Raw genomic sequence first — 13,955 nt, forward strand, 5'->3', positions numbered from 1 at the left:
GGCCCCTCGTTTACGGAGGAAAAGTAGCGATCCGCCACAGGATGCCTGCTGCAGTTTGCAGGGAGGGAGCTTCCAGACCGCCCGTCAGTTTGCTCGCTCCACCTACCTCTCTCGTCTTTGCTGCCGTGCACGCAGGGCTGCCATCAACCAAGATGGCAGCAGTGGCTTCTTTAAGAGGCTGATGCCCCTGCCGCCATCTTGGTGGATGGCAGGCATGTGCGCGCATGTAGCATACCACGTATGCATGCCATCAACCAAAATAGCAGTGAGGGCATCAGTCCCTTAGAAAAGCCTTTGCCACCATCTTGGTTGATGGTAGCCCTGCGTGCGCAGCACACACAGCAGTGAAGACTGCAGAGAGGTAGGTGCAACAGGCAGGAGCCGCGCGCCCAGGATAGGCTGGTGCCCAAGGGCCCAGTCATGCCTGGCACCAGCCCTGCCGGCACTTATCAGACCCACATCTCCTTACAGCAAGGTAATGTATGTAGCCAAAATGGCACCACCATGCACCAGGAGCAAGGTTTGCAAAAGTACAACAAATCTTTGTATTTGTTGTAAGGATTCCTAAAGGGATTACCCTAAATGCAGCCCAATAAAGACTGAGCATGCTTACTGGCCACAGAATGCTGGCTGGCTTCAGGAAGAAATGGGAAATCAAGAGAGGAGAAATGTAACAGAGTATCCTGGAAGAGGGCATGGCTGTTTGGAAAACTGAACCTTTTGATGCAGGTTTCACTTGTTTATATGTAATATGAGTGAGTGTAGCTATACACTTGGACTCTGCTACTCGTCAACAGCTTCTCAGGAAAATTTCAGAACTCAAATTCTGATACCATCATCTGAGTTTGAAAAAAATCATACATTAAGCTCTGCTATGCTGCCAAGATTCCTACAGTCCAAGCTGGCATGGGTTGGACTAACTAGATCATACAAGACTGGGTGACATCAGGCGTGTTAAAATATTTACATATTTTTGGGAGTAATAGACTGACTTTAAAAAAGAAAAAAGGAAGGAATGCTCTGGCCGGTTGATCATTAAGAAATGAATTTACGATCACTTTCCAGACAATATTAATCTTCTAAATCCTTTTGAAGCAGTTTATCAGTTGAACCATAAAAATGAACTATGCAGGAGGTTGTTCCCAGACGTGCATTTCTGAGAATGGTAGAGCTCATTCCATTCATGTAAAGGATTGAGATTCAGTGAAGGCTCCTGAAGTAGGAGAGAGACCATTTTTGTCCACCTCCTTTTCTCCACAGCCCCAGTGCCACATTACAAAGCTTTACCACAGGGCTCCCTGACCCTCCTTAGCAGCTATCAGGGAGCACAAGGGTGCACAAGGGAGCAAGCTAATTAATTATCTTTTACCAGCTTCAAATGGTAAGACAGCTGCAGCCGTTTCTGGACTGTGATAGCCTGACCACTGTTGTCCACGCACTGGTAACCTCCAGGCTGGATTACTGTCATGCGCTCTAGGCGGACCTGCCCTTGAGGTTGGTCCGGAAGCTGCAGCTGGTGCAAAATGCAGCTGCGAGACTGCTCACTGGGGCAGGGTATTGCCAGCATGTCACCCCACTGCTGAAAGAATTGCACTGGCTGCCCATTTGCTACTGGGCCAAGTTCAAAGTTCTAGTTTTGGTGTACAAAGCCCTACACAGCTCAGGACCAGGATACTTGAAAGACAGCCTTACCCTTTATATACTTAGTTGATCACCACGCTCTGCAGGTGAGGGCCTCCTGCAGATACCATCTTATCAGGAGGTTCATTATGCACAATATAGGAAACGGACCTTTAATGTGGTGGCACCTACCCTGTGGAATTCCCTCCCCTTAAATATTAAGCAGGTGCCATCTCTGTTATCTTTTCGGCGCGTTTGGAAGACTTTCCTCTTTCAACAAGCCTTTTAAGTTGAGACCTATCCGGTGTGCATCTGTGTTGGAATTGCTTTTTAATATCTTTTTTTAACAATATGCTTTTACCCCCTTTTTTAAAGATATTTTTAAAGCTTTTTTTAAAAAAATGTTTTTAACGTTGTTTTGTTTTAATGTATTTTAAGGTCTGTTTTTATGATGTTCTAAAGTGTTTTTAGCGTTTTGTTTGCTGCCCTGGTCTCCAGCTGGGAGGAAGGGTGGGATATAAATCAAATAATAAATAAACAAATAAATAAATAAACAAAATCCATACTCTCAACTTAAAACAAACGTGACAGAATTGAATTTTCCTGATGAACTGTAATTCAGCATTTCTTGCCAGGGTCTCCCTTATTTAGGATTTGCCAATTTGATATTACATATCTGACTATGGTCCATGAAAATGTATGCCATACTAAATGTATTGGCCTTTAAAGATATCACAAGACTTGGCTGTTTTTGCTTCAACAGACTAGCACTGCTACCCTTCTAGAAAGATTTATAAATCATGGTCCTACAGAAAAGCTGTTAGAGATAAAAATCCTCCTACATTTCACATTCTGTCATGGCAATATCAGCAATATTCCAAACATTCAGAGTGCAATCCTATACAAGTCTATTCAGAAGAAAATTCCACTGTTCAATGGGGCTTACTGTCGGGTACTATATTAGATTGCAATCTCAACACAGGAAACAGCCTTTAGATAAATTAAAGTTTTCCATCACTAACAATACACCAGGAACTAAAAATGCAAGCTTTAAAAACCATGCAACATGATAGCTTAATCACTTCTAAATAACTAATAATTAGGGTGTCCATCACCCACATGATTAGATTCAGACCCACTTCAACATTTCAGCACTTCAGAAGCTGTCAAATTCAGCTCAGGGTCAAAATCTTGTTGGGGGAAAAAAAAGAAGTTTTATATCTCCCCCATTCACTATTATGGGGAAATCTAAAAAAAGTCTCTTTTGACAGAAGTGAGTAAAATTTGCTGGCCTATTAACCGTCCTGAGTAGACAGAACGTGCTGAATGACAAAGAGGACAAACCAGGACTTTTCTCTGTTGAGAACTAGAAATAATCTTTTTTACTTTTGGGGAAAATTGGAAAGCATTGTAGCTGGTTTTGAGGGGATGCATCCATTGCACTGGATAGCTGCAGTGGTTTTCTTATGAGGGAACCTTTATAGTTTTGGAGTGGATAAAAAAAAAGTTCACGTAATCTCCCCCCACTGCTTTGTGGGAAAATGTATGAAAATAGCACACATGAGGGAGGTACCCTAGGGAAGAAACCTGCCTAAATACAGACAAAGGTCCACAGGGATTTTTGTTTTTGCTTTGCTAGGCACCTTTAAAGTTTTTTGGGGAGAGGGTAAATGATTTTGCTTCTTTCCCTATGGTTTTGTGGCAACAGTTTGATTATGAAAATGGCATACAATATAGTGGTGTCCTGGGAAAGTGCACTGCAACATTTTAGAAGGAGGGGACCAGGGGCTACAGAGTTCTGATGAATGAAAACAAAGCGTTAGGCTTGTGTCCTGCTCAATTGGCACCAACACTCATAGAAAGTAAATGCAAGCTAATTTGATAAGAGTAGATGTGTGGGCATGTAGCACAGAGGCAGAAAGGTCCAGATGTCCTGCATTTCCCAGACAAACACCATTAGCAGAACTAATACAGGACAAGAACAAGCCGATGCATTATGTCAATCCTTCCCCAAAGCACCCTGCTAAAATTATTTCCTCCTATTAGAAGCTAGATCTGTGACTCACAAAAGAGTGCTCTTCCCGCCCCCTCCACCATAGCCCTTTCCTTTTATAGGAGAAATGTTTCCTTTGGAGACAAATGTCTCCATTTTTGTAGACACACTTTCTGCAGCAACCAAACCTCTGACGCACTTTGGAAGACCCTGCTTTGGTTTGGGGCACTTCAGTGATGCCCTGCTTTAGCTCAGATAAGCCCCAGTTCTGTCCAATACAACCCCACTTTAGATATTAATTAGTCCATTTGCACATCCCTAGTAAAACTACCATGCTCTGTGGGTGCCATTTCAAAGAAGGACTGTACGGAAGTAGTAAAGCACATGATTTGCATGTAGAAGGTCCCAGATTCAATTCCCAGCACCTCCGCATGGGGCAGGGAAAGACCCTTTTCTGAAATCCTGTTGAGCTACTGCCAGCAAAGTTGACAGTACTGATGGTCTGAGTCAGTTGTAAGGCAGCTTCTTAAGATTTAGCTAGCAAAATCTGCACTTTAATAACTAGAGTAGGGATAAGCAATTTGCAGCCCAGAGCTTCCCACTTCATCTACATCATATCTCACCCCAATGATACACCTCAATTGCTTTCTCCCTCAAAAGCTTTGTCCAAGGCTTTTCAACCTGCTCCTCTCAGGTGTGAATAGATGTTGTTTCCTTATGCACTACAGTTGCCCACTCTCAGGCATAGGACTTTTTAAAATTTCCACCCACCACTCACCCCACACGTAACAGTATGAACAGCAACACTGGATTCACTAGCTTTCTTCCTTTACTTACCTTGTGTGCTCACTTCAATTTAGCTGTCTTGCTCTGCATAGGGGAGTGAGTAGCCTGGGAATGTAAGAGGAGAACCCTGAGAAAACCTCTTGCTGTTGACACTGGGTGGGAAACTAGAAAGCCTTCTGTCTGTGTCTCAATTTGCAGAGGTAAATTTGTCGGCTCTTTAGCCTTTGCTCAATTCAAAATTTGGTTTCTAGTAAGAATTAGTTGCTGACCAGGACACAAGAATAATATCACTACTGAACATAGGAAGATACTTTTAACTGAATGGATACAGCATAAGATTCAAACTTTGCTCACCGCTCATTACACAAAGAAACAGGTATTCCATATATTATTCTACCATAAATTACTTTATTGGGGACAGTTTGGAGAAGGCATTTCAATTTTAAAAAGATCTTTGTTTTAAGGTATGGATTTTTTTTTTAAGGAGATTACTTTATTGGAATTTAAGAGACTTCTGTGAATTTAAACACAACTTGAATGCTACGTACAAACACCAATTTCTGGAAAGCAGTGTCTGGTCCTGTCTCTACAACCACAACATAAGCCTAGCATGAGGTTACTAAAAGGGGTAGAGAATCTCCTTCCTTTCAACCAGTATCTTAAACCTAATGCATTCTATTTAGGATTTTAGTCAGGCAATTTTGGTAGTAATGGGCAGCTTCACATTATTAGGAGACAAACACTCTTTGCTGAAGGCTTTCCAGAAGCATCTGCTTGGCCACTCCTGAAAACAGGTTGTTAGACTAGATAGACCCTTGGTCGGATTTAGTACTATGCTTCCACAATAAAACAGGATCTTGAGTGCTGTTATGGTTACAAAGAGACATACTTCAAGGATCAAGTTTACTATGTATTACTCAATGGTATGAAGATCTTACTACCCTTTCTACATTTCAACATACATTATAATTGTCAATCTTGTTTGATTACCTGTTTGGACATATGGATTGCTTATATTAATATATATGTTTACATTAGATTGATGGATTATTCTTATTGTTACTGTGAGCTGATGTGAATTTCTCTCTCTTGTTTTCTCTTTGTTCTTTCTCAAGACTCCTCAAAGGCACGCTCCAGCTAGAGACATGCTACCTCCTCCCACAAATGAGAGATTGATAAAAAATACTCTTTCCTCTAGATCGGGGGAGAGGACCTGTGGCCCTCCAGATGTTATTGGACTAATTCCCATCGTTCCTGATCATTGCCCAAGGTCACTGGAGCGGATGGAAGTTAAAGTCCAACACCAGCTGAAAGGCCAAAGTTTCCCATAAATGCTGGGAAGGGGAAAGCCTGAGGTTCAATTCAGAGGTCATTCTTCCAAACCATGGTTTAGAACAGTGGTTCACAACCTTTATAAGTACGGGACCCCCTCTGTAAGCTCAAAAAACTTTGTGAACACCCCGCAATGCTAATTAGCCTCTGCTAATTGAAAAAAATGGTGCGTGGCAAAATCACATCTCCAAATATCCCTTTCCATAAAAAGTTCCCTGCAGACAGGGAGGTGTTGCTTTCTTTTCTTAATGCAAAGGTCCAATCAAATTGGGGTCCCCCTCCCCGACATACACAGTCTGAAGATGTACAGTTCTGTCTCCCAATACTAGTGGGTTACAGGGTTGGGCTAAGACCCAGGTTCAAATCCCCACCCAGCCATGAAGCCCACTGGGTAACCCTGGGCCAGACACAGTCTCTCAGCCTGACCAATCTCACAGGGTTGGTGTAAGGATAAAATGGAGGGGGGGAACCATGTGCACCACCTTGAGCAACTTGGAGGAAAGGTAGGATATAAATGCAATAATAATTAAATAAATAAATACATTTCAGCTGCAATATGCGGACCCCAGCCTCAGCCAACCTGCTGAGCTTTTTAAAATAATCATCATCATCATCAAGAAGCAGCAATATGGTAGTGGTGAGGATGCTAGATTGAGAAGACAAAAGGGTGGATAGGTTGAGGAGGGGGTTAGTGCTTTTAGGTCTTGGGATGATCATCAGAACTGATAATTTGGTTAGCATGCACTTGGGGAATGAAAGTGGAGCAGAAGACAGATCAGTGCACGCACACACACAAACACACCTGCCCCACCTGCAACTTTCTGTAGGTGTGCATGCATTTGGGCATGTGGGAAAGGGAAAACCTTCAACTGCTGCAGCATCTTGGAGAGAGAGATTGTGGGGGACAGAATGTAGGCAGAAGAAAGAGGGGACACTGACACACACACTTAGCCTCAGAGATGGGGACGAGTAAGTCCTGAGCTTCCTCACTGCTCCTTGGCTCCATCTGAGCCAAAGGCAAGATCTGGGCGGCCTCGCAAATAAGAATAATTTTTAAAAGGAGGTGGCAGTGAAGCAGGAGTCAAGAAAGGCAGGCAGGCTGGCTGTCAGGAAGGAAGGTGGAAAGCAGCCTTTCCTTGCAGCCTTGCTTCTTTTTGCATCAGAAAGAGCCCTCTCCTCTCATTCTGAGTAAGGGCATCGTCAGCAGCAGCAGTGCGAGGAGCTGGGAGCTGGAATAGTAATACCCTCTTCTTCCGAAGTAGCACCTCCCTCAGCCTCCTTTGGCATCTGCCATGTGTGGTATAGGCAGATGCCTGCCCTTGGCGTGCCTGAAAGATGCTCTGGCACTTCAGCAAAGTCCTCCCCTCTTGTTTGGAGCAAGGGGGAGGTGTCATCTGCAGCGGCACTGGGGAGCAGACAGTGTCCAGCTAGTGAAGACTTTTTAAAAATCATTAATAAATAATTCATTTCCTTACTGTTCACAGCCCCCTCTGGATTACTTCACGCCCCCCTGGTTGGGAACCACTGGTTTAGAGATTAGAAACATGCTGCAGGCTTTTATACTGCATCATTCTACCTCCCATCACTGCTTGCTGTCAACCTAGTTTACCATTATAGTTAATTTAGTTAGACAAAATTAGGACTAGCTAAAACTAGTCAGCAAACGCATTTCAATGCATTGTTTCAAGGCACTCCTGATTAGTTCTAACCATAGCTAAATCAATGAAAATAAAATGCTCAAATATGGTTACAGCACACCTTAGAAAGGGAGGTAAATCATACACAAGACAGAGGAACAGAATAAAGCTCGCAATACATTAGCCACTTAGTGCAAGCCGCATTTATTTATTTCTTAAATTTATATTCCACCCTTCCTCACAGAAGGAACCCTGAGGCAGCAAACAAAAACACTAAAAGTACTTTAAAACATCTTAAAGAAAAGACTTTAAAACATTAGAACAAAAAGTCTTAAAAACCATCTTTAAAAAAAAAACTTTAAAAGCAATTCCAGCACAAATGCAGACTGGGATAAGGTCTCTACTTAAAAGGCTTATTGAAAGAGGAAGGTCTTCAACAGGCACCAAAAAGATAACAGAGATGGTGTCTGTCTAGTTTTTTTTTGGGGGGGGGGAGATTCCAAAATGTCAGAGCCACAACACTAAAGGTTCACTTCCTATGTTGTGAGGAACGGACCAACTGATAAAATGGTATTTATTTATTTTATTTATTATTTGATATATATCCCGCTCTTCCTCCCAGCAGGAGCCCAGGGCGGCAAACAGAAACGCTAAAAACACTTTAAAACATCATAAAATGACCTTAAAATACATTAAAACAAAATATTAAAAACATTTTTAAAAGCTTTAAAAACATCTGTAAAAACAAAGAAAAATGAATATTTGCAAGAGGCCTGCACCTGCAGAGCTCAGTGATCGACTGGATATATAAGGGGTAAGACGATCTTTCAGGTATCCTGGTCCCAAGCTGGATAGGGCTTTGCACACCAAAACTAGAACCTTGAACTTGGCCCAGTAGCTAATGGGCAGCCAATGCAATTATTTCAGCAGCGGGGTAACATGTTAGCAATACCCTGACCCTGTGAGCATTCATGCCATCGCATTTTGCACCAGCTGCAGCTTCTGGACCAACTTCATTAAACCAGGAAGTTTAACCAAACATTGTTTCCCATTTCATCTGAAGCATAGTTACCAGTTTCAAAACATAAAACGATGTTAAAACCAATGTTAACCCATTGTTCAAAATCCTGGCTTGTTCTGGTAACCACAGAGCTCCATTTCATCCAAATTAGGAAATTTTTGTTATTTTAGAAGCTTCCTGGCTTAATCAAAGGGAGGAATCACACAAGGGGGTGCCTTATAGTCCAAATTCCTGCTAGAAGGAAGAAATGCAGAATCAGAAGATTTCAGGCAATCAGCTGCCCAACCTCTGCTTGAAGACCTCAGGCAGGGGATAGCCCACCATGCCTCCAGGTGATTGGTTCCTAGTCAAATTATCCTTACAATTAAGTTCTCTTAATGTTCAACCAAAATCTCCCCTCCTGTAACTTAAGGCCATTATATCCAGCCCAGGACAGAACAAGTCTTTGCCCTCTACTATGTGACAGCTCTTCAGATGAGTGCTATCACGTCACCTCAGTCTTCTCTAAACATACCCAGTTTCTTCAACCTTTCCTCATAGACCTGTTTGCCATACTACTAGCCATCTTCATTGTCCTCCTCTGTACCATTTCCAATTTGAAATCTATATACTTCTTAGAGTACAGTGCCCAGACCTAGACGAAGTACTCCAGAGAAGGTATGACTAGTGTAGAATAAAGTAGAATAAAGTATTACTTCCATAACAATAGTTCTATTAATGCAGCCTAAAATCACATTAGCCGTTTTTTGCAGCTACACCACTGCTGATTCATTCCTTTTCTGATAAGACTACAATCTCAAGAACCTTTTTACAGCAGTGGCTAAGTGCACAGGCAAAATGTTCATATCTCATCTTAAGATCATCCCAGTGAACCAATCAATCTTTTCAGAGGTCAGCAATGTGACATCTGAATTGAGCCCAACTGACAGAAGATTTAAATAATGCTCTTCCAGTTTATTTACTGAAAATAATGATAGCCCACCCTGCATCTTGAGCTCTCTGGATAAGGAATAACACACACATATAAAACCAATTAATAAATAAAATTTAACAAAACCCATCAGACACCACAGATCAGCCAGAAACCTCAACATTAGTAAGCAGCTTTCAGATTAAACTAAGCATTTAAAAATATGTGGAGAATATGGATACATCTTTATTTTGAAGATAACAAAATTACTCAGAGAATTTCCTGTATGAACAGAAATATATCAGTGCAAAATAAGTGGTTAGTATAGTATGTCCAAGAGGAAAATATTTGCATCTAAAATGTTGAGCTTTAGATGTCTTATCTAGATATATCAAGTAATGTCTTTACATGATTGCTCAACTCCCATTCTATTGTCTTATTACTTATGGGTAGTTTGTTTCTGAGGACACTTGTCAATGTTATTGTCACACCTCCATATCACATCCACAGGTCAAATATCTGCACTTCCATCTAAAGATAATGGTTGCCTGAAAAGGCAAAGATCACTGATTCTTTGCCATGATATTTTTCAGTTCTTAACCTTGGGGGGAAGGAAGAGAGAACAATCTCAAATATGGTTTAAAACATAAGAAGAAAGCCTTTTCCCATTGAAACTATTAACCTGACATGACAACATTTGCCCATTGCAGGTGGATTTGAGTTCGGTTAGATTCAGCTCTGTTTTTTGAATATTTATTGCAGTAGGCTTCCTTTTACAGAAAGAACAGTTTAGCTAAACTTCAGGAAACTTCAAGTTACTAGGAGCAAGATTCCTTAGTAAAAACAGCCAGAAATGGAAGGTCACATGCACACCATACCTTTAATACACACTGCATTCCCCAAAGAATCCTGGAAACTGTAGTTTGTCATGGGAGCTAGGAACTGAATCTAAAGTTTGCAGGATTCTTTGTGGGAAGCCATTACTGTATGGCTACAGTCAAGTGGTATAAATGTATGGTATGGATATTACCATAGACTGTATCACCAAGTAGTTTTGCCATTGCAATTTTCAATTATACAACAAAGCTTTATCAAATGATTTACAACACCATAGACAATGGATTGAATCCAGACTGGCTCCTCCACAAACAGAAGGACTCTTTCCATTCACAGAAAGGACTCTGATCCAGCAGATGCAAAAGGAGAGACCATTTTCAATTTCTCCTTTTCCCTACATTACCTCCCATGATCTTCTGAATGGTTCCCACTTGCCAAAATGGGTTGTCAGGGTAATCAGGGGACTTCAGAAGGAAATGAAACAAATTACCTCCATCCTCTTCCACCAGCAGAAGTGTTCAGTTAGCAGAACTGTAATAATGGCAACTCTGGATCTAACCCACTATTAATATTCAGCATGCTGCAGTACAGAGCTTATGAAAGGTAGCTACACATGGAATTTCTTTTATCAGTTCATATACTGGGAGGAAATTATTGCTTCATAGGTATTATTGGTGTAATGGCTACATGCCTGGGAGTAAAATTATGTAGTAGTTAACCAGACCAGTCTCCTATCAAGCTGACTTGTACGCAAACTAGAGAATATGGACCTCTTACGCATTCATTAAAAAAAGAACACTTTATTTTCACTTCAGTATCATATGGGTTTAGAAAACTATTATACTATCCCGCATGCTGTGTATGTTCATAATTTCTCCTAGCAGACACTCTATTGTTTGCAGGGAAATGAGAAATGTGTAAATTTCCATTTTAAATCAGCCATCAATTATTTGAACCCCCGCAGCCAAACACAAATGGAATCCTTTATTATTCTGCTATTATTTAAATACTTACAGTGAAAAATACGGAAATCAATGTATGGATGAGAACCTCTTCTCTCTGTTTCAAATCCTGCCCGACTTCTTACTCGTACATCTCCTAGAAATAGGGTCAAAAGTGAAATACACCGTGTCGAAGAGCTATAGAGAAAACTGCAACTGAGTACAGCTGCAAAGTGTAGACGTTTATGTATGTAGTGCAACAGTCACACAGTGAACCTATTCAATGCCTTTTATTTTGGAAAAGCTATTCCTAAACAAAGTCTGAAGATCTTTAACATGCAATTGCATGCTGTCTATAAAATTCCTACTTAGATGAAGTTGCATGTACTATGCTACATTACCATGATAAAAAAAAACCTCACAGCTGAACAGGAAAAAGTCAAGTCTTTTTGTTTTGTTGCTCCCTACTACAGTAATGTTTGTTGTCCAAAAACACACAACAGTTTATGGGCTAAATTACAATTATTTTACATTTACAACTGTTGCCACAAAGTTTATTTACTTGTGTTTAGTCATTTGATTACACAAGACCTTACTGAAATATCAAAGTATTAACAAAACAGAGGCTAAAACTGCATGTATTTTCTACCTAAGCTAAAGCAGCAACTTTCTATACTAAAATAAAAGTATATTATTACTACTAGAAAACTCACCAGTTAAATAGCCTTTTTGTTCAAAGGCAACTGAGTATGTTTCATATATATATTTAAATTTATTTTAAGACTTCAATCGCTTTTTCAAATTAAAAGAATCTTATGAGAGCAGTAAGATTAAAGAACGCACAGTAATGCTTATGTTATGTGAAGTGGCCTTTGACTAGTATGCTCTCTCCTTACTCAACTTCCTCTTTCATTTCAAACTTTAGTTAAGCTTGCACAATCATATTTTCACGAATTCATTCATAAGGGCAACTTATGGTTTGCTATGACAAGGGAAGGTGGAGAGGGTGCATGTGAGCTTAACCTTAAGTCAAATGTTTTTGAGATCAAATGAGCTCCAAGAAAGCCATATGAAGTATGACACCATTTGCAAGTTTAGAAAGTATGCCTTTATTGAGAACTTTTCTTTTTCAGTAAGACACTGCAAAGAAATAATCAGGGTCAACAATGACTCACAATGTAATGTACATAAACCCACAAGAACAATATGGAGGTCTAACTGACCCCACAGTTTGTTAAACATAAAACATATTCTGTCATTAGCATACACATTACAGCTACACAAGTATAACTGTGCAGTAATCATGAGTTGTGAATTACCTGAAACAACAAATCTTACAGACCTTGCAACCATAGCACGCTACTCAAGCAGCACATTTCACAACTGCATGAGTAGAACAGACAAAATGGTTACATGAAGCACATAGTTGCTGCAATTTTCTGTCCTTGCATTAATTACAGAAGTAACACCTTCTGCTTTGTGTATGAGTATCCTGGTGGAAAACCCTACCACTTCTGAAGCTGCCTCTTGACGTCCCAGATAAGTTGGCTCTGTTTCTAGATTCAAACCCAAGTCTGATCAACTCCACATTCAGATTTGCTGCAAAGAAATATTTTGGGATATTCACTCCATGTGGGCTGTTCAGCTTCTAAACAATATAGACATTTAATCAGGCAATCTTTACATTTGAAAAAGTCACTACCAGCCCCTATTTGGTTATGTGTTTTAAAGTTGTCTGGAGATCCATCTTACAATTATCCACATCACCTTTTTTTTATTAAAATAAAAAAGTATCGCAAGCTTTTTTAATTATATTGAAATATGATCTCAGGCTTGTTTTTGTGGCCAGGATTGCTGCAACATTATGCATTAAAGCAAGAGTGGAGAATTTGTTCAGGCCAGAGGAGTAGATTCAGAACTGGCCCACACTCTGTGGGCCATTTTGGCCTGCGGGGAGAGTTGCCTACCTGTAATCATATGATGGCAAGCGATTCAAAGTTCAAGCTGCAAGAATAGACACAGGCTTATCTCCAACCTAAGCACACAGTACTAAAATCAGAGATAAGTTATTTTAGCACTGTGGTGTTTAGCACTAAAGATTGGTGATAACAAGATTCTTTAATGCTGATTTTAGTGCTTAAACTGGAGATAACAGATCTCAGTGCCTGAATTTATATAATGTCAGGTGACTGACAGATGGAGGGTTGCCAAAAACAGCCTCACAGACTCAACTGAGGCCTGGCAGACCTAATTCAGCCTGCGAACCAGACGCTCCCCACTGCTTCATTAAAGAAAAGAGAATCACCATCCTTCTTTCATTAGCACATAACTTAAATTGTCAAACTTTCTTCAGAACCAGAAATGCCAGTATTGACACTCCTAGATTTGTCCATAAGGAACTTTGAGAGAATTTCTTGCTTTTTTGTTTTTGTTTTTTTCATCCAATGTGCCAAGGTTTTTCTTAGCTAATCCCCTACCTAGTGGCACACTAGCAAAAGTTATCAGTTGTTATATTCCATCCAGAAGTCTGTAAATGTGTTAGTTTCTCAACCACTGTCTGACCTAACTTTTCAGCTGCTGGAGCTGGCTGGTTATAAAGATGCCTCAAGAAACCTGCAACAACACATTTTGCAAATATCTTCCTCTAAGAGGAAAAGAAATCATCTAAAGGACCCTGATTATGAGAATATTGTTTGAAATTTTCAATCTGTTGGCTTCTTTCTCCCAAGAAATGGAAAATCGGATTTTAAGCTAAGCATGTGTAGACACCAGGCAATATCCAGTGATATTTGCCTACATCTACAAAGCAAAATCCACTTGTGCAATAGGTCTTCTGGTTTCTCTTCTCCCCTGTTCCAGCTCCCAAGCCCCCCAAACG

The 13,955-nt window shown here is 40.5% G+C and overlaps 1 protein-coding gene across 3 annotated transcripts in view; it reads right to left on the reverse strand.

The window, feature by feature from the left end:
* Window positions 1–13,955, reverse strand: part of PDE7A (phosphodiesterase 7A) — an 86,427-nt gene that overhangs the window by 38,536 nt on the left and 33,936 nt on the right. The window contains exons 3-4 of one of the 3 annotated variants that reach the window (XM_061600226.1): window positions 12,587–12,676; window positions 11,151–11,234 (exon numbers count right to left, since the gene is read on the reverse strand). The exons of 1 other annotated variant lie outside the window; for it this stretch is intronic. In XM_061600226.1, the coding sequence (XP_061456210.1) occupies window positions 11,151–11,234; window positions 12,587–12,676 (174 nt within the window). The remainder of the gene's footprint in view (window positions 1–11,150; window positions 11,235–12,586; window positions 12,677–13,955) is intronic. One more of the 3 variants, XM_061600235.1, reaches the window with a different exon arrangement.

Source organism: Rhineura floridana, chromosome 1, assembly GCF_030035675.1.
Source record: "Rhineura floridana isolate rRhiFlo1 chromosome 1, rRhiFlo1.hap2, whole genome shotgun sequence".
NCBI classification, from domain to species: Eukaryota; Metazoa; Chordata; class Lepidosauria; order Squamata; family Rhineuridae; genus Rhineura; species Rhineura floridana.